This window comes from Poeciliopsis prolifica, unplaced genomic scaffold, assembly GCF_027474105.1.
Source record: "Poeciliopsis prolifica strain line A6 unplaced genomic scaffold, Auburn_PproV2 SCAFFOLD001, whole genome shotgun sequence".
NCBI lineage: Eukaryota > Metazoa > Chordata > Actinopteri > Cyprinodontiformes > Poeciliidae > Poeciliopsis > Poeciliopsis prolifica.
This window is the reverse complement of record NW_026562376.1, coordinates 16916176-16936782: the sequence shown is the minus strand read 5'-3', so window position 1 is coordinate 16936782 and position 20607 is coordinate 16916176. Positions and strand designations below refer to the sequence as shown.

At 38.6% G+C, this 20607-nt stretch overlaps 2 protein-coding genes across 2 annotated transcripts in view; both read right to left on the bottom strand.

The window, feature by feature from the left end:
- The window catches only part of si:ch211-266k8.4 (uncharacterized), a 44754-nt gene extending 30777 nt beyond the window's left edge, over positions 1–13977 (bottom strand). Inside the window, exons 1-10 of the mRNA XM_055057846.1 lie at positions 13819–13977; positions 13187–13274; positions 12997–13104; positions 12605–12797; positions 11473–11598; positions 10526–10649; positions 10024–10093; positions 7829–7943; positions 7561–7678; positions 4477–4589 (exon numbers count right to left, since the gene is read on the bottom strand). Of these exons, the coding sequence (XP_054913821.1) occupies positions 4477–4589; positions 7561–7678; positions 7829–7943; positions 10024–10093; positions 10526–10649; positions 11473–11598; positions 12605–12797; positions 12997–13104; positions 13187–13274; positions 13819–13967 (1204 nt within the window). The 5' untranslated portion in view covers positions 13968–13977. The remainder of the gene's footprint in view (positions 1–4476; positions 4590–7560; positions 7679–7828; positions 7944–10023; positions 10094–10525; positions 10650–11472; positions 11599–12604; positions 12798–12996; positions 13105–13186; positions 13275–13818) is intronic.
- Positions 13978–14761: 784 nt separating this feature from the next.
- Positions 14762–19883, bottom strand: olfml1 (olfactomedin-like 1). Its single transcript, XM_055033485.1, has 8 exons — positions 19450–19883; positions 18571–18674; positions 18285–18475; positions 18054–18157; positions 17464–17652; positions 16296–16476; positions 15752–15911; positions 14762–15618 (listed from the first exon to the last, which is right to left on the bottom strand). The coding sequence occupies exons 1-8, from the start codon at positions 19564–19566 to the stop codon at positions 15462–15464; spliced, it is 1203 nt and encodes a 400-aa protein (XP_054889460.1). The 5' UTR covers positions 19567–19883; the 3' UTR covers positions 14762–15461.
- Positions 19884–20607: the final 724 nt, after the last annotated feature.

Sequence of the window (20607 nt, the reverse complement as noted above, 5' to 3'; positions counted from 1 at the left end):
CACAGGCACCACTGTGGTCTTCACCTTCCAGGCCCTCTCCAGTTCTTCCCTGAGGCCCTGGTATTTCTCCAGTTTCTCGTGCTCCTTTTTCCTGATGTTGCAATCACTTGGTATTGCTACATCTACCACAACGGCTTTCCTCTGATGTTTATCCACTACGACAATGTCTGGTTGGTTCGCCATTACCATTTTGTCTGTCTGGATCTGGAAGTCCCACAGGATCTTAGCTCTGGCGTTCTCCACCACCTTTGGGGGTGTTTCCCACTTTGATCTCGGGGTTTCCAGTCCATATTCTGCACAGATGTTTCTGTACACTATGCCTGCCACTTGGTTATGTCGCTCCATGTACGCTTTCCCTGCCAGTATCTTGCACCCTGCTGTGATGTGCTGGACTGTCTCAGGGGCCTCCTTGCACAACCTACACCTTGGGTCTTGTCTGGTGTGGTAGATCTGGGCCTCTATTGCTCTGGTGTTTAGGGCCTGTTCCTGGGCGGCCAGGATGAGGGCCTCTGTGCTGTCCTTGAGTCCAGCTTTTTCCAGCCATTGGTAGGATTTACTGATATCAGCCACTTGGGTTATTTGCTGGTGGTACATCCCATGTAGGGGCTTGTCCTCCCATGATGGTATCTCTGGCACCTCAACCTCCGTTCCCTGTTGTCTGAGACATTCACTGAGCACATTGTCTGTTGAGGCTTTGTCCTGATGTATTTATGGATCTTAGTTGTTTCGTCCTGGACAGTGGTTCTCACACTCACTAGTCCTCTGCCTCCGTCCTTGCGGCTCGTGTACAGTCTCAGGGTGCTGGATTTGGGATGGAACCCTCCATGCATGGTTAGTAGCTTTCTAGTCTTAATATCTGTGGCTTTCATCTCCTCCTTTGGCCAGCTGATTATTCCAGCAGGGTATCTGATTACTGGCAGGGCATAGCTGTTTATCGCACGGATTTTGTTCTTGCCATTGAGCTGGCTTCTCAGGACTTGCCTTATTCGTTGGAGGTATTTAGCTGTGGCTCCTTTCCTTGTGGCCTCATCGAGGTTGCCATTTGCTTGTGGTATACCTAGGTACTTGTAACTGTCCTCTATGTCTGCTATTGTTCCTTGTGGGAGTGAGACCCCTTCTGTGTGGATGACCTTCCCCCTCTTTGTGACCAGCCGACCACATTTCTCTAGTCCGAATGACATCCCAATGTCAGTGCTGTAGATCCTGGTGGTGTGGATCAGTGAGTCGATGTCTCGCTCACTCTTGGCATACAGCTTGATGTCATCCATGTAGAGGAGGTGACTGATGTTGGCCCCATTTTTGAGTCGGTATCCGTAGCCAGTCTTGTTGATAATTTGGCTGAGGGGGTTCAGGCCTATGCAGAACAGTAGCGGGGACAGAGCATCTCCTTGGTATATGCCACATTTGATGGACACTTGTGCAAGTGGTTTGCAGTTGGCTTCAAGGGTGGTTTTCCACAGCCTCATCGAGTTTGCAATGAAGGCTCTCAGAATCCTGTTGATGTTATACATCTCTAGGCATTCAATGATCCAAGTATGCGGCATTGAGTCATAGGCTTTCTTGTAATCGATCCAAGCCATGCACAGGTTGGTGTGTCGGGTTTTGCAGTCTCGGGCAACTGTGCGGTCTACGAGGAGTTGGTGTTTGGCTCCTCTGGTATTTACACCGATACCCTTCTGTGCCGTGCTCATGTGTTTATCCATGTGTTTGCTTATCTTGGCCGCTATGATGCCTGACATGAGCTTCCAGGTTGTGGAGAGGCAGGTTATTGGTCGGTAGTTGGGTGGGACTGGACCCTTTGATGGATCCTTCTGGATTAGGATTGTCCGCCCTTCAGTTAACCATTCAGGGTGAGTCCCACTTTGTAGCAGCTGGTTCATTTGGGCTGCCAGTCGCTCATGGAGAGCAGTGAGTTTCTTTAGCCAGTAGGCATGGATCATGTCAGGCCCTGGTGCTGTCCAGTTTTTCATACCTGAGACTCTTTCTTGAACATCTGTCACAGTGATGGTTACCGGGGCTTGCTCAGGAGGTTTGCTGTGGTCCTTTCGTAGAGAGATCAGCCACTGTGCATTGCTGTTGTGGGACGCCTCCCTTTCCCATATGCCTTTCCAGTATTGTTCAGTCTCCAGCCTTGGTGGGTCTGCTCTGTTGTTATTACCCTGCCATTGAGAGTACACCTTAGCTGGTTGAGTGGAGAAGAGCCGGTTAATCCTTCTGGATTCATTCTCCCTTGTGTATCTCTTTAGGCGGCTGGCCAAGGCTTGGAGCCTCTGTTTGGCAGTCTCGAGTGCTTCAGGTATGGGCATCTGGCTGTACTTTCTGGGTACTGGTCTTTTCATTGTACCCTTGTGGAGCTCTGACAGTTGGCTCACTTCCCTCCTTGTTACCTTGATTTTAGCCTCTAACCGTCTTTTCCATGGTGGGTATTGGGTCTCATGGTTGCTCTTATAGCCAAGTATCTCAAGGATCACTGATGCTGAGTTGTAGATCAGCTCATTGGTTTCTGTTATGGTGTTGGTAGGGATCGTTCTCAATGCTGCATTCACATTCTCAATGAGACTTTCTGATGGTACTTCACTCAGCCGTTGTAATTGGCGCCGAGGAGGCCTGGTTGTCATTCGGGTCATGATTCTCTCTCTCAGGTCAGCAGCTGTCTCGTTCAGCTCTGTTTCGCTCATTGGGGCCGTGTATCCCCTCACTGGGGACTTGTAGTTAAGTCCCCACAGTCCTGACATCCGGGTTCCTCCCTTTTGCCGTAGCATTTGTGTTGTATCTCGTCAATCTCAAGTTGTGATAGCAGTTGCCGTTTGTGGATGTTGGAACACTGAGCTACTAGTTGTTTAGCGCTTAGTGTTGAATGGGGATGTCGAAGTAACCATTCCTTCCCCAGTCTTTGCATGTAACCTCTCTCACTAGGGTTACTTGAGTAGTAGCATTCCAACAGATCCACATTTTCATCTCTCGCCCATTTCCGTCTTGTTCCAGTAGCCCATTTGTCATCAAGGTGCTCTGGTTCCCCAACACCTGACGCAGACCTTGTTTGGCCGGGCGACGTCTGAGCCGGCATGTTATGCAACTTAGTATCTCTCATGGTATGAGGTAGGCAGTAGCTTGAAGGGTCTTGCCTAAGGACCCAGACTGGATTCGAACCCTGCCCTCTCGGGTGATATACTGATGCCTTATGTATTGAGCTATCCAGTCAGCTATGAGCTATCCAGTCAGACACATATATATATATATATATATATATTATATATATATATATATATATATATATATATATATATATATATATATTGGTGATGGATTATCTCCAGTATAACGATCACATTGGCACTCACAGTTATTGTCTCAAACATGCAAACCCACATATCCTCATGCTAACCTTCATCACTTAAACGTGCAGCAATTAAGTGCTTTTTTTTTTGCATGATGTTTTTATTTGGCCATTTCTGTTTTTGAATTCGCTGCTGTTGCTCTCAGCACCTTTTTCATTGCCTCGTTGGGACGAATAAAGTTTTATTGAATTGAGTTTACAATCCAAGAGCATAAAAAATGGTTTGGAGCCATTAAAATGTATTAAAATATGTAGATTTCAGCATTTTTGGTCTGATTTAGGAAACAGTCTGGTTTTCCTAAAGAGAAGCAAGACACTAAACCGTTTGTGGGGTCTTAGTTTTAAGGCTCAGCAAATAAAAGAAAACACACAAGCAAGACTAATACCCTGCAGTCACCAACATGTGACTCATCTATTAGCCTTTTCTCAGCCTGTCAGGATTCACCAACACACACACAGAAGCATTTGTGCACAGCGTGCTCTCACACGCACGTTCATAAGACACTTGCATTCCAACGTGTCTTTAGAGAGGATCAGACTCCTGTGGTGAGGGGTTTCCAGATTGTGTGTGGGTGATATCTGAACAAGCTTCAAAAGACATCAGCGCCTTTGATCTTTCCAGTTACACTCTCAGATTCTCTTGTACAAATGCATGTGCACATTAATTTTTATTATTTTTGTCTGGTTTTCTGAAAAATTCACTTTTACAAAAAGTCTGCTTCTTTGAGCGGCTTTTTTTATTTTTAATAACATATTCAAAACCAGAAAAGTTTGTTTCTAGAGTGTCATTCACTTTTATGTGCTTGCTAGTCATTTCATATTTATCAATTAAGTTGTTGGAAATATTTCTTTGAGAACAAATAATTGATATTTTTAAAGCTGGAAGGATTTTTAAATCAACTTTAACATGTTTTTGATTAGAAAAAAGGTGAATTATTAAGGCAGCGTTCTCAGAAATATGCAGAACCATTATTCAACCACTTACAAAGTGAGAAAAATGGCAGTGAAACAACAAAGCTAAAGTGAATTATCCTCAATAAGATACCAGCCTTTGATAAACAGCACAGGGTTCAAATGGTCCTTTTTGTTCTGCGAACAAACACGCAGTGTTAGCATGTCTTTTTTTTCCCCCACTTTACCTGTTTTGGGTTCATGGTGGCTCTCATCCAGCACCAGGCTATTCATGCATTTAAGCTCCCAGTCTTGGACCTCAGTTTTCCACAATGCAGAAGCCAATACAGTATAATGGGCCCTGCAGAAGGAAATGTGTTTGGAGGAGAGAGAAATAGGGGTTAAGAAATATGACTGGAAATTGCTAATTTTTTGTTTGCATGCATTTAAGAAAATTAAGTTAAAATACCACAGATTTATACTGGATCCAGTAACATGTGTTTTGTTACTGGATGGGTTTAATTGAGCTCACAAGATAGTCTAAAACAAGTAGGGAAAACAGATAGAGTAGGAATGCAGAGCCGCATATACAAAATGTTAGATTCACCTATTTCTGGATTTTCTGGAAAATAACTTCATTCTAAGTTATGGTAGCCACCGGTAATTTCTACATGATATTGATTCATTTGGCATAAATTACTTTTTCTAGTGTGTTTCTGTATCTTGACTTTTCTTGTTATATTTCAAGTTAATGTAAGAAGAATCATGACCATAACAGACAGATGTAGAAAATAATAATAATAAAAAAATAATCACAAAATAGCTTCACTGTTGTGGTTTGAATTACAAAAATCATCATTAGATATGTGCAAAGTGAGCTTCTATATTATTACTTTTGCTAACCTGGAGATGAGTAAAACCATCTTTTAATCTATTTGGTGGATTGCAAATGGAGCAGAAAATCTGTTTCAGAAAACACCTTTAATTAAATAATGAATAAGGATGTATCCGTTTTCCTGACAATTTATGTGGCTTTGAATCCTTTTCCATTCTGTTTCAATAGAACTGTAGCAATGTTTAACTTATTTTGTTCCATACATGTATGGAGATTAATCTTTAAACATCCTAGGACTGTTTTCTTCAAAAATTGATCTGTTAAAGCCCAAATTTGTAGGTTACTGTTATCAGGTGTTAATGAAGATATGGATCCCATTTATGAAAAGTTTCTACCTTTCAATGTGAAAAAACAGGACAATTTTTAATTTTCTTATAAAAAACGCACATCACACCGACAAACTACAGTACGCATAGTTTAAAGATTCAAATAAGTGGCAAAAATCTGAGCTTTCAATGAAGCCAGCTTTCCCAGTGAGAAGTAAACAAATGATGTGTCAAATCCTTTAACTGAATGAAGGCGTCAGAACAACAAAACGGACCAATGAATGAGAAGAGGCACAGAGGAAGACATGGGGAACAGAAAAAAAAAGAGACTGTGGGAGGACGGATGGCACGAGAAGGTTATGGGAATTATAAAGAAAGAAGTTTAGAATAGAAAAAACAAATAGGCTGATAAGAACAGAGTGTATAGGAAAAGAAAAGGAAGGAGACGCAGAGCTTGTGTGGGTCAGAAACCGATAGAGATGGGACTGTTTGCACGAGACAACACATAAAAAAAAAAATCAGAATAGATGTGTTTCAGAGAAATAAAGGTTAAATACTCTGCGATAACACTCTGGATGTCCACATAACATGTTCAATTGATTAAACAAAATCTGAAAAAAAAAAAACATAAAATTATACACTACTGGTTCATGTTAGGGTAAAAATGTAAGTGATTTGATTCTAATTCATAATATATTGTGAAATTTTCTAAAATTGTCATAAACACAGAATTCCCTAAAGCACTTCAGGACTTTGTGCAATAATATAGAAATGACACTTGTTTAAAACTGCAAACATGTTCAAATACAGGAAATTACTGCAAATCAAGTTCACACTAATGTTTGTTGAGCTTCCTTCATCTTATGCGAATGCTTATAATCTGCTGACCTTACATAGTGCCTTTCAGGCCACATGTCTGACTTATTAAATTTTAAAGGCCAACCCTTATTGGTATGAAATTGTTAAACATATGTTTGTAAAAGCAGGCACCACACAAAGAGATATCCTAATGCTGCAAGAACACAAACCACAGCCTGAGATGGGTAAAAAAATAAATAAAGCTGAGACTGACCATAGCCTCCCTCCCAATTTCTTATCTCCATGCTGCTTTTTGGCCCGCCAGCACTTAACCTTTTTTTCTCCCCTCATCATTTTGTACTATTCCCAGGATCTTCCCAGTGTAAGGAGATCCCCGTCCAGAGAGCAAGTCATACCACTTAGTGTTGACTTCTGACTAACCTTTCGTAACAATGCCAAGACGGCAACAATGACTTCTCAATGTGATGTGGTGGCAGTCTGCCCACTGAAAACCAGAGCAAGAACAAAACCGGTTTGTGAATGGTTGCCTTAATTTATGCATGAACAAACTGCAAGAGGTTCACACATGGATCAAAACGTGATAAAGTAAATATCTGCATAATTCAGCTATATAAGGTGGTAAAACATGAATGGCATTTTAGGATGAGCAGCTGTAAAGATATTTTCCAAAATAAATGTCCTTAGTTACTAAACCAGAGGCTTTAGACTGTACATGATCCAAAATGCTAGAATTATGAATACCTCACATGGGTTAAACTGCAGCATCTAAAGGGAGCATATATTTATGCAAAGATGATTAACTAGATCTTAATTATTAACTTGCATCAGCTCTTCCAGAGACACATGCTTCATAAATCAGGATCAGTGGCCCTACCAAGTTGCCATAACTACAGCTCCATGTCAGCAAACATGTCAGTCGCCATGTGACACTTGTATTCAAGATCACAAGAGATAGCAGACAGAGACAGAAAGCTGCTCTGACTGCCGTTGAAGGAACAAATTCAGTAAAAAGGATGTCATCCAAGTTTAAAAAAAAAAAAAAAAAAAAAAAGACATTTCCCATGGACCACCTTGTTTTTCCAAAACACTCGGCATCTAAACATCTCCAGTTCTGACACCCTGATTGAGATTCATGAATAGATCTATTTGGAGTTGAGCCTAAAGGCTGCACATTTCTAAAGGCGACACATTCTTTTAGATAATTCATGAGGTGACATTTCTGAATGGGTTTCTCAGGCAACATATTTCAGAAAGCAAAATTCTAATTACGTCTCCATATTTGTGTTTCGACCCAGTAAAGAAACAATTTGTGCCTAGAATATTTATGCTATAAAATAATAAATGCCACTTACATATCCACTGGTACTCTTAATAGCAGGGGTAACATTGTTCCTTCATCATTCAGCTCCATCAATCGAGGCTCCAGAAGTTCGATGATGGTCAGAGCAGTTCGGAACACAGCTTGCAGGCCTATCCAAAGAAAACCTTTTTGAAAATAATCTCTAGCTTGTAAAAACCACAGAATAATGTCAGTTAAACACATATAAATACTCACCAGCATAGCTGCATTAATAAAGAATTTTTAAAGATTTTTTTACATTAGTTTGTGTGTGTGCCTGCCTTGTAAAATGATGAGGTCCCAGACAGCGAGAACAGAGTCCCAGCAGGGTAGGGAAGTGAAGAGGGTGAGAAACCATGGCATCACAAAATGGACTAACAAGACTCCCGCCGAGTCCTGCAGGGAGGACAACACAACAGGAAAGCTTGATTTGGCATAACCAACAATGCATTCGAGATGCGTTTTACAGACACAGGGATGACAAATCTGTTCTTTAAATTAATCTCAAGTCAAGCATCTAAAACCACTTATGCATCGTAAAAATTCTGGATGACTAACTTTTTTTGGAGGTATGTTTGCACAAACATTTTCTGTTATTTAATCTGTGAAAAATATCAAATAGATTGATTGAATCTATTACCTTTGTATAATTTCTATTTTTATTATACATAAAAAAAAATAAAAACTCCATAACAAAGACTAAAGAGTCAGTGCAGGAGAAAGTTTTCACCTGTGCTTCCTTCAAATAAAACATTGGCTAAAAGTTGTCATTTTAAGACAAGTCTGGATGAGATGGCTTCAGCCAAACCCACCTTCCCACACATCTAATTTCTAAAGCAGTGAAAAACAAATTTTAACTGATAACAGTACAGAAAAAAAACTGTATTTAGACAAGCCACAACATGCAATTCTATTCCTGCTTGCACATGCTTTAAATGACGCTCCATGAATAAGAAGAAAGAAGACTCAAAGAGGATTATGTGATGGTCACGACTGAGAAATGTACACCAGTGAGATCAAGTGGGATTGCTTCATCTCATGTGAGCCTGCTCGTGTGCCTATATGGTGAAACTGGTGAACAAATAGCCACTAAATAAGCTTCCCACACCCCCAAAAAACTAAATAAATTTGTTTTTACACAGATTTTAAAGTTTGTTTTACAGGTCTGCTGCAAAAGTTTTTCTTTTTGCATCCTTTTACTTAAAATTACTAGAAAGTAACTTATTTTACCATTTAACTGAGTTGTAAAAGTTGCATCAAATCGATTTCAAATCGATGTGAAAAAATATGCAGGGATACAAATTATCTGTGGTGGTACGTTTCCCACTGTTAGAGTCAACTGTCCAGTCTTTACGCACCTGCATGAAACCAGAAGACTAAATGCACCAAATGAATGGTTCGATCATGTTTTGTACGTCAGGAACAAAACGTTCCTGGAATTTACTGAATGTAGAACTGCATCAACAATGTAGAACTGCATCAACAATGTAGAACTGCATCAACAACAATGACAAGCCTAAAGTCAGTAGTGGACGGCAGAGGAGGCCAAGCTGGTGATGGATTCATTACACAGGTCCCTAGCAGATGACTTACTTCTTTCCTGGCTATGACATGCACTCAACTGTGTGCTGAATATTTCTCTCTTTTAAGAGCCTCCAAAGTCCACAGTAAACAGAAGAACCTGAGTTTACTCCCATTTATTTGCTTTCCCCAAAAGAGTGGCCGGGCATTGGGCAGGACAAGGTTCTCATGGTTTGATAGTTGCAGCAAAAATATCATGGAATTGCAATACTTACACATATATTTTAAGCCAAAAATGTATATTTTTCAACCGAAAAACAAACACTCATAATGTTTCACAGAAAATAATACAAATTATAATGGAATATTTATTTACTGGTATTTTGAGACGTAGACTTCTGTAAGAATATAGTAAAAACCAAATCTCTAAAGTAGGAGCTAATAAGCCAGGGTTTCTTAGTTAAATGTGCCGTTTTTTCCAGTGGCAAGCCTGCGGACAAGCATATTTTTGTAATTTTAGTGAATTGTTTAAAACTATTTTGACTCAGTGCTCTGATTATAGAATACATGCCATTTTAACTGACATTATTCTTATTGCACTACCTCAGAAATGTACACCATCCATTACAATTGCAAAGCAATATTGAGATGATCAAAACTTCTGAATGATCGCTCAAGTAATAATCTGTTCATTTTTTTATTAACAGCACTAGCATGTTTACAATGATCTGGATAAAAGTACAAGAGTGAAGAAAAAAAAATCAAACACATGATAGAGAAATTTCTTTGACTTTATGAAAAGTGAGAAGTTTGTTAGAATGAGATGAGCGCTGTAAAGTTTTTTAATCCCTGTTATTTAGATCAACACTGAGGATTTTCTTAAGCATGAAGAAAACATCTAAGCCTATAAACACCATGTTGCTGGCAAGTAAACCAAAGGTCCTTTGTTTCTCACCAAGTGCTTGGAGAGACGAGCCTTCCGGTGTTTGAGGAACTGATCAAAGACCTTCACCTGATGTTGGACTCTGATTAGAAGAAGAAGAAAAATGTCAGCTTAGTTTTATTGTAGCAGAATAGAGAGAATCAGAGGCGGATACAACAAAAAAAGGATTTTGAACGCAATTTCGGGAGATGAATTTAAAATGCACTGAGAATGCAGAAATGAAATGCTTTCATCAGCTGTCTCTGGTACATAAACTTACACAAAAAGCATCACTACCCTGATGGTTTTTGCTGCATATTGTAGTTTATTTTACAATAAAATAAACAGATTCAGAACCAAAAAATTGTGGATAATAACATTCTTAAGCTCATTTAGATCAAAGATTTAAAGAGCGCTTAAGACTGAGTGGATTCAGAAATCAGAAATAAATCTTAACTACTTGAAGAGTAAATACTTTTTCATATAACATAATTTTTCTAAAGACATGTTGTGCACCTTCAAACTCAGTTCTTACTTTGTGAGACTGAGGTCAAACAGTTCAGCCAGATATTTGGATTTATCCAACAAGGCTGTCAGTGCCCAGAAAGCCTCCTCCTCTTCCAAATGCATCAGCAGCACAGCAGCTATGTAAGACATTCCTGTGAAACAAACAAGAACACACATTTGCTTTTTTTCTGGACAACAAAGTACAAATTAGATTTAATGTAAATATTTTAAACATTGGAAGATGTAGTTAATAGGCTGTATATTGCTTGAAATGCTTTTACAGTGTTTGTTTCTAAGAGAGAAACTATAACAAATAAATGCTTTCTTTTCTGATCCTACAGAGGTAACAAAAACATTTTTCCTTTTCTCATCTCGTAAACTAGAGCAGAAATGTCAGAATAGAATCTTATTCAGTAATTTTAAGCTCTCATCTTTTTTCTAATGTAAAGCATATTGAATACATTGCCCTATACATTTATTGGAACTCCTTCAGGATGGGAAAAAAAAATAAATAAATAACAGAAAATTTAACTTTGTAATTATTGTCCTCTACTACCATCTTCTGGTAGTAGAGTCACCTCTTCTGAAAACTCCTGAGATTTGTAAGCACTGTTGGAAAAAGTGGGATATTTTGATGGTTTAAAATTGGGTTCACTTTGAAGTTTTGAATGTTTCTGTCATTAATAAAATACAAGTATAAGTCATAACATAAATGACTTGCTTTCATTCAAATACATCACTGTATATTGTTATTGCTTACAAGACGTAAAAGAAAGGAAAATATAGACACAGCTGTGACACCTTAGGAAAACACAAATAAATATGTAAACATATATAACGAGATAGTTGTAAATATATGAACTCTCCTTTAAAGTCAGTGTTGTGTACCTGCGGACAATGACTTTGTATAGTGACAAAGTTTGCATAGTAAGGTTTTTGAGCTGAGAGGACAAGTCAGTTATGAGAAAACGTTACCTTGGCTGTAACCAACTTGTGGATTGTATTTTGCATAAGCAACGAGGACCCTGAAGAGTTTAGCCTGACCCTCAATGGCCTCTGAGCTCTGTCCCATCAGGGACCGGTGGGTTGGAAAGGATCGCTCTGTGGTCAGATGAGATCACACGTAATAAACAACATTAATTTCTTCTACTCAGCCAAAATCATTATAATAGGTAATGTCTTACCTTAACACTTTCTATTAATGCATATAAAATAGAAGTTGTTTTATTAATGCATATAAAACAACTTCTCTGCAATTACAGAGAAGTTGTGTGGCATGAATGATAGCAAAATTATGGATTAAAATTATATGACTGGAAGTATATGAGCCTAAAGGCAAAGTTTGCTTACATGTTTTACCCCTTCACATATAATCTTGAAAAAACTGGTAAAATGGAAAAATAAAATCAGTAGTGCTGTGATTAAGTTTTTGCAGCCTTAGTGATATCTGTTGTTGCATTTTTTTTTTGTCATCTTTGAATGAGACACAATTCAATATCAAAGATGGTTTGAGTAAATATAAAAGATGTCTGAAACAGCCAATCACTATGTAAAATGTTTAAAAGTCAATGTTTTTAACCAGAAATTAACTGAAAAAGAGAAAAACAAAATTGGAAATGTGGGTTCAGTTTCACAACCCACACCCAGACTGTAGAATCATAAAATTCAAAAGGCCAAAAAATATCCAAGCTACCCATCATCCATTAGAAATCCTACTGGGATTGGGTGGCATGACCTTAAACAAGCTACTCATGATTGAAAACGCTCAAATATGTCTGGCTTAACAACTCGGAAAAGAAGAGTGGACCACACACAATGTCTCCACATGGATCGAGACTCTGTTATCACAAGCATCTGATGAACAGCTGTTACTGGAAAGCGGAGCACAGAAAGCTGCTTATGTGGCATATCCATTTTCTCTTTGAGAAAACTTGGTTTGGTCGACTTTTTCTACACCAAAACAAAATCTGCTTTTTTTTATTTACTCAGGCAATCTTTGTCTCATGTTGGAGCTGGTTTAATCATATAAAACTAATTTATCTAACAAAAACAGAAGAGGTCTCGAAGGGGTTAAATGCTTTAAATGTGTCTTTCCGTATGAACTCACGTAGGTCAAGGGCGATCTGTCTGAACAGAGTTATTTCATCGATAGAATAGCAATTCTCATTCGAGCCCGAGAGCTGTCGTTGGTTCAAACCCAGATCATTCTGAGTGTCGCTCAGGGTGGCGATCGCAGACAAAATGCCATATTCACTGACACCCAAATCCACAAGGGGCCCTCGCACTTCTGACAAACATGTCTGTTTAGAGGAAAAGGAAAAAAAAAAGTATAAACTTTTCTTATCAGAAAATATATAATGTTTCATCTATTGAAGAATAAAATAACTGTTTTGAGATTAATAAGTTAATGATGTGTTGTATAGGCAAACTGTAAAAAAGGGACAAAACACACACATTAAACATAAATATTATGAAAAAAATAAAGAATCTGTCATTTACCTGATAGTTGAAGTCACTACATTCTCTCACACCGTCAACGTTCAGAAGGCACTTCCATACTCTGCCCCGCAAACTTGGAGGAATGCCCATCCGGATAAAGCGTTCGATCTGAAAACAATAAGTCGAAGAACAAACGAGCTTAGATAGCAAGGAACATGTTTTCACTCTTTGTTTCTTCCATAGGTCTAACCTGACTCTTGCAGATGAAGCTGGCTCCATTCCAGTAGCTGAGCAGTTCACACAGCTCCTTCACCTTCACCACGCTCAGCTGGGGGTAGCTGACAGAAAACATTTGTGGAATAACCTTCAATGTCGTTCACCCATAGCAATATAGCCAGTCATGTTTTCACTGTTCTCCTGTTATTGGAAATTAGGTCTTGCAGTTAGAAGGTCCACAAGGAGAACCCCAACATCGCTCCCCAAAGGGAAACCCAGCTCTACTGACGACTTTATGTAGTCAGTTGACTTTTAGTGGTTAGTTCTGGGGCAATAACTGGATCCTGAATGTTTTGCATTTTTGTGTTAGTATTATGATACAGCAGAACAATAGTATTGTTTGCCATCTTGCCTGTAACCAACTTGTGGATTGTATTTTGCATAAGCAACGAGGACTCTGAAGAGTTCAGCCTGACCTTCAATGGCCTCTGAGCTCTGTCCCATCAGAGACCGGGTGGGTGGGTATTTAATTCAGACTTAAGGGACGTTTTACATCACAAGATGAAAATAAAACATATCTTTAGCCTTATGATGTCACGACAAGCTTAAATAGTATTAATTTCACGGAACTAAACGAGCATTAATTAGGCCAAACATGTGTCGCACCTGTAATCGTGACATCTGTGGTGAAGCTTTTGCTCCCTTCTGTTGGTGCAAGCAAAGCCGAATTCATCAAAACGCGCAATCTCACTGCGCCTTTTATCTGTCGAGTTTCTCCAGCTGGCGCTGCTGCTGCCGCTGCTTCTTCTTCTCATGTTACTTTCCTTTTTCTATTCACTAACTTCTAAGCGACCCGCTTTGTTCAACTACTGTCAAGCTCAACGAAATTCAAATTTGACCACGCCCCTAATTCTACGTCATGGAGCGTCACTGGACTGTTTTCTTATACTTATAATTCTGATTGTGGATTATAATTTATTTTAAATAGTGAATATAGTTTAGAACAATTTAAAATGTCTTTAACAAATCTGGTTCTTTGAAAAGTGAAAATACCCGGGAAAAAGACTTTCGTTCTTCTACTTGTTTAACTCTTTACCCGCCGGTCAGATGTGAAATTACCGGGCTGAAAGTGACGACGAGATGACAAGGGAAGAGCTGTCATCTCTTCCTTTGATGGCAACTCAAGGGAAAACTCTTCTTGAAACTTCCCACAAATACTCAAATTGTATCCGGTTATGACAATGTTTACAATGTGTTTACAGCTTAGATTATTTTTTAAAATTTTTATTTCAAATTGTATTAAAAGAATTGTTTTAAAACAGCCGACTGTCGTATGGCTGATTTGAAATTAAACTTACAATCGGGTTAGATCTGCTGTGCGAGCCCGGCAGACCGTAATGCGTCTCTTTCTCTGCCGCCCGCCAAGCCGGCTGGAAAATGATGCGGACCCGGACCAAGTCACGAGATACTAAAAAGGTCATTGACGAACTTTATGACAAATTACTTATGCAGTATTGTTGTTTATTTTTGATGAGGTGGAGGAAAACTAAATTAAAGAGGTTTTAAAAGTCGAACATTTAAATTGAAATGGGGGGAAAAAAAGCCACGGTGTGCTTTAATATTTATTTGCGTTGATATCTGGAAATTCGAATGAATGAAATAGTATTAACTTTTCAGAAAGAAACTTATGTATAGATATCAGAAACCAAAGCAGAACACATTCAGCTGGTCTGATTCCCTACCTACCCACCCCATCTTTAGAAGATGGAAGCTCACATTAATTTTTAATACATGTAGAGCAAACTTTGTTGTTGTATAGATAGATAGATAGATAGATAGATAGATAGATAGATAGATAGATAGATAGATAGATAGATAGATAGATAGATAGATAGATAGATAGATAGATAGATAGATAGATAGATAGATAGATAGATAGATAGATAGATAGATAGATAGCATCCTATCTAACACAAATTAAACATTATCATTCCAAAGTGATCTAAAATTATGTTCACCTTGCCAAGACATGAAGTTTGATCAAAATGCACACAACTTATGTTGTCTTTATTGCTCTGACACAAACACTAAGCTTTGTATGAAGCTTGTTTGCACAGCCAATGATAAACATGACCACAAAAGAACACATCCATTGCCAGCAAAGGACGAATGAAGTAACTTTTCATGAGATCCATAAAATTCCTTGATGCTTTTACTGTAATTTTTTTTTTTTTTCAGAGGAGGAGGGTCATGTTAGATGTGTTAATGCAGGTTTTGATGCTGAGTAAAGGGTGAAAAGAAAACATGTTTCACTCGGATGTAACTTGGGCATTGCTGCGCGTTTCCACTTTGTATATTGTCTGGTAGCCATCATCCCAGGCATACAGCTGTTTATCCCCAGGGTGATAGTGGATGCTGCTGTGGCTGGAGTAGCGCTTTGGGAAGAACATCACTGGACTCTCATTGCTGCATGGGCACAACATAGAAAACATAAATCATTTAGCCACATCCATTTAAAATGTGTCAAACTGCAGCTTATTATTTTAGTATGCATCGTTGACATTTATGACTGCACACTCAGACTGCGTTGTGCACTAACCTGTGAATGGTGTCATGGATATCGTACAGACACTGGATGGTGGAGCGACCTCCATAGCGTGTGTTGTAGACCACGTAAAGCGTTCCACATATCAGGAAAGCACCCTCTGCATCATTGCTTCTGCACTGTGTGTCCCAGGTGTACTCCACTGCTAAACTTACTGGTGAAAACAACATTTGTTGTTATGGGCAGTTCTTGCCTGAATGTCAACCTGGACAAACCCATGCTTTTCCCACCCCCGAACAATTACAATTGTTAAATGGTTGGGATAGATTATAAGGTGGTCTTACACAAAGCATGCAAGCTACCCTTCCTATTTTTGTTAGCAGAAAGTACATATATAAAAGCAATAATAAACTTGTTCAGGTTACAACTGAAAAATAAGTTATATTTTTTGAAATGTAATAAACTGAATATTAATGAAAATTTTGAGCTGTATTGATAAAAGGTTTCATTATGCTTTTAGCAGTTCTGTGTAACAATACCCTATCATTAATTAATTAAGTAAAAAAAAAAAAAAGTCCATAGCTGAAGGTCATCACACCTTTGTCTAGCTTGGTGATGACCAGGTTTCCTCCGTACTCAAGATCCGCGTAAATAACCCAGAGGCCAAGCTCGTCTACAGCCATGTCCAGATAAGTGTTGGGATTGAGGCTGTAGACAGGAAGACGGCCGGCTCCGGGAAGAAGGGTGCTATCCACCACGGTGCCATTCAGCAGATCCACCTTTAAAAGTGATGAGAAATAATTTAAAGAATACAAACTGTGGTCATCAACAAAGAAAATGAAGCCTGAGGTTTTCTTGCTCGGAACAGTTAATCTATCCATTCACTATCTTATGCAAGGTCACAGAGGTAACAGGTCCGAAAGCAGAATCCAGACGGTCCTGTCTTGCTTTTCAGCATGTTCTTAAGGATTTTTTGGTGTCCCCAAGCCAAAAGGAATGTATAGTTCATCTGGTACTTTTTGCCCTCGTCCTCGTCAAAATGGAGTCAATCAAAATTCAGCTTAATTAAAGAAAAATCTTTTAGCTGTTCCTCTCTGGAATGTGATTCTCAGTCATAATGCAGATTCCTTGATTCCAAATGAGAAGTGGAATGTAAATGGGAAATACAAATTAGAAGCTGTTTTTTAAAGTTTACTTGTTTTCTTTATTATCAAACAGTCCTTGCATTAATACAGAGAAAGGCTCAATTAATCTACCCATTGCATGTTTCATGCATTATAACCTCAATTTAGAGCAAGAAACAAAGACAATTGAACCTCAAATCTGAAAAAAAAGGAGTTTATGCATTTTTGGTATGAACTGGTTGTACTAATGCAATTTTCTCATAAGCACTCAGAGTTTCCTGGGAAAATTAGCATCGTTGGAACAAACTTGTTTCTTTTGGCACCGAGTTCTCTGTGACCTCAGCTAACACACTGGGACAAAGAAAAGAGCACAGAACTCTGTTCCTGATGTTGACAAGTCCTTGAAATGACCAGACTTAAGGCCAACAGCTGCTATGAGTTCAGCAAATTAACAATGTGAAATTATGTTCATGGTGATAAACTATGCAGTCCGAGGCTGTTCTTTATAACACCAACAACAGAACATGAACTTGCAGTTCCTCTCTATGCTGTTTTTGCTTTTTTTGCTTGATGCAGCTCAATAGAAAAATGCATGAATGAACTGTTATGTTGCACTTTGACAAAAAACTTTCAGTGACAAACCTTCAGTATTTCATTGGGTGTGTCTGCCTTGTGACAATACAGGAATCCATTGTAGATCACGTGACCCGTGCCCTGCCAGTAAAAAGGCAGCTGCACCTCATTTACTGGAGGTGTGGAAGTCTTTGTGAAGCTTTTCAGAGATTTGTACTCCAGAATGGTGTTGTTACGAAATCCACTGAATAGGTACACCTGGAAGAGAAAAGGCAAAAAACAGAACATGCAAGGATAAGGAAACATTTTTTTCATTGATGCGAAACCCAATCTGCCTAAGACAATGCTACTTCATACCTAATTAGTTGGGGATATTTTTAGATAGGTTAATTTGACTTTCAGGGAACCACATCCCCAAAGATTCCCCACCAGGTCCTTAATGTGAGCCATAAACAGATAATCTGATAAAGCTGTCTTTTAACATGCCCACAGAATATGTAGAGCACATTTAAAAAATACAGGTTAGAAGGATTATTACACATTTTCCAGCATATTTTAATTGTAACTGAATTGGAAAACTCATTAAGAAAACTCAATGCATTAGTCCCATAGTAAGCTTAAGTTAGAAGGACAGTCACTGTATGTTTCAGATATTATACCTTATTTGAACCTTCAGAGGGGTCTTTGAACCAGCATCCATTTGGATCTCCAGATTTCTTCACAATCTTAAGAGACTTGACTTGACTCAGTGCTGTGCTGCAGTCTAGATATATTGCATCAAACCAAGAAAAAAAATAGTCTTAGAAAACAAAACCATATATATATTTTTTTATTAATCTCTTTTCCTCTTGCATTATTTTCCAGCGTTCCTCTATGCAAAAGCTACCTACCATTCACCACATTTATCTTGGCCTTCTTTTTCAGCTGCTCCAGTTCTATGGCTTTTATCTGCTGCTCCAGCAGCGCTTCCTCCATCTCAATGTTAGACTGAGTGGGAATTTTGTTCTCCAAATATTCCAGCTCCCTCTCCACCCGGTCAACACGCACAGAGACACCGTCCACCTGGCTCTTTACTTCTGATCTAAGAAGGAAAGTAAAAAAGTATTTATGAGTCAGCAGAACCAATTTTGTCATTTGAATCATGTCTTGTTCTCAGATAATTCAGGGGAGGCCTACCTCAAACTGCTCAGAGTGGACAGATAGCCTCTGACTTCAGAGGAGAGGTCATAAGTTTTCTGGGTGGCACTCACTGTGTTTTGCTCACACAGACTGAGACGCTCCTGATTTTATTCATAGTGGGAAGGAGTAGAATGAATACAAATGAAGTTATATGTACAGAGCAACGTTTTAAATGAACATCAGAGATAATTGCATGAAATACTGTCTTTTTTGTTAGAAGAGAGAACACATTTTAACCACCAAGAAATACTTAAGTCATTTAATTATTTAACCTTGCTTAACCAATAGCTGATCCAAACATCCAGAAAAAAACTGAATATAGTTTCAAAATAATTTCTTAGCTTCATTTTATTGTCACCCTATTTTATTCTGTATTATATGAAAAAGATTAACATTTATTGATATTTTGGTACTCCACCTTGATTTAAAATTACCGCTCATATTTTAATATGTATCCACAGCTAAACTTTGGATGCTTGTATGGTGTTATATTGTGACCTCTCTGGTGTTTTTAGTATTAGAAAAACTCCACTTTTAGTCCATTCTCTCAAAAACAAAACAAAATGTCATTTAAGAAGCAAGAGGACTGAGCATGTATTTTAGCACATCTAATAGGGTATAATGGGTTTTTCCCTATAAAAAACAGGCAGATAATCTGTGTTGACTCAGATTCCTAGAACAGAAGGTCCTAATAAAAAACAGTTAGATAGTTGAAAGGGTGCCAAAATTTTGCAACCAGATGATCTGACAGTGACAAAATCCAAAGAAAACATGATTTCTTTGAAAACAAGGTGATAAAGAAGAAAAATGTCCAGTGTGAAATAAATATTGAAGGTGGCAGATTTTTGAGGAAAAGTAATGCAGAAATGAACTCACCTCCATTTGAACAAGCCTTCTCTCTAGATACTGGATTATGAAGGCATCTTGGGAGGAACCCTGGCTCTGGACTGATCCCAAAGTCAGGCACAGAGATAAAAACAACTGCAGAACCATCCTCGTTGATGCTTTTTCTCCGTGTCTTGATTCCCAAAACGTTCCTGAAAAACCCTGAAACGGCTGTGATGTCTTCAGAGCTATTGCCCTGAAATGAGCTGTAATTACAATAAAATCCTCCCTTAAACTTCTATCGGGCTCCAACAACTAGCTCAACAAGAATGAGCTGCTGAAATCCTAAAAGAAAGGCAGCTGCAGACACACTTTATAACATTCCTTCTGCATTAAGAGCAGTTCTTGATTCCTTGCTAAACAAATTTTCCTTTCGTTTTGCTGCTGCCAGACTTTCAGCTCATGAACTTTCTGCCTGTGTTTAGTTGCTGCCCACAGTCCCTCCCAATCTCCCACTCTCCCAGTCTTTCTGCAGGCCCCCCTTTCATTCTCCTCCTCTCTGGATTTTGTACATTTGTGGTATGAAAGAGGATGCCAGTAAAGGAGGGGGAAAAGCCAGAGAATGAACTAGAAATAAGCAAAACTTTCTGATCCATTTTGGAGGTGGAATGCTCCCCGGTTGGTTTATGGACACATCCTCAGTTCCATGCAGATATGAAAATACAAAACATATCAGCTAGGCAGTAATTTATATTTGCATTTACAAATAATTACAATAGATTTTCATTCAATTTAAAACATGTGCCAATATATGTCGACTTTTTTTCTCCTACTGGTGTTAAAACATGCTAACATGAATTTTATTTCATGTCCCATCTATTTTTCTGCACATCTGACAAGAACAATTATAAAAGAATAGTTGTTGTTCCAAAACTTTGAAAGCGTGTGAACTGATTCGTAAAATCAAAATCAGATTGTGAACATTTAAAGGAGTGGACACTGTTGGCAGGGTTGGTTTCAGCCTTATAGTTGCTGCTTCTGTTCCTGACAATATTCTCTCTGAATCACATCCAAAAGTTGTCACTGCCTTTGTAGATAATCGTTATCTTGCTGCTGCTTTAAAAAAAAGAAAAAAAAAAAGAAAAGAAAACCTTTTATCTCCATCTGGAGAGTTTCAGAGTTGGCTGAGATGATTTCCTGCTTTGTCTT

Coding starts and splice junctions, on each gene's coding strand:
- olfml1 (XM_055033485.1), bottom strand. CDS start 19,566: ATGGTTCTGCAGTTGTTTTTATCTCTGTGCCTGACTTTGGGATCAGTC. Junction 15,912..16,295: donor CATCACCAAGCTAGACAAAG/GTGTGATGACCT, acceptor TGTTTTCACCAG/TAAGTTTAGCAGTGGAGTAC. Junction 15,619..15,751: donor ATCCATGACACCATTCACAG/GTTAGTGCACAA, acceptor GTGCCCATGCAG/CAATGAGAGTCCAGTGATGT.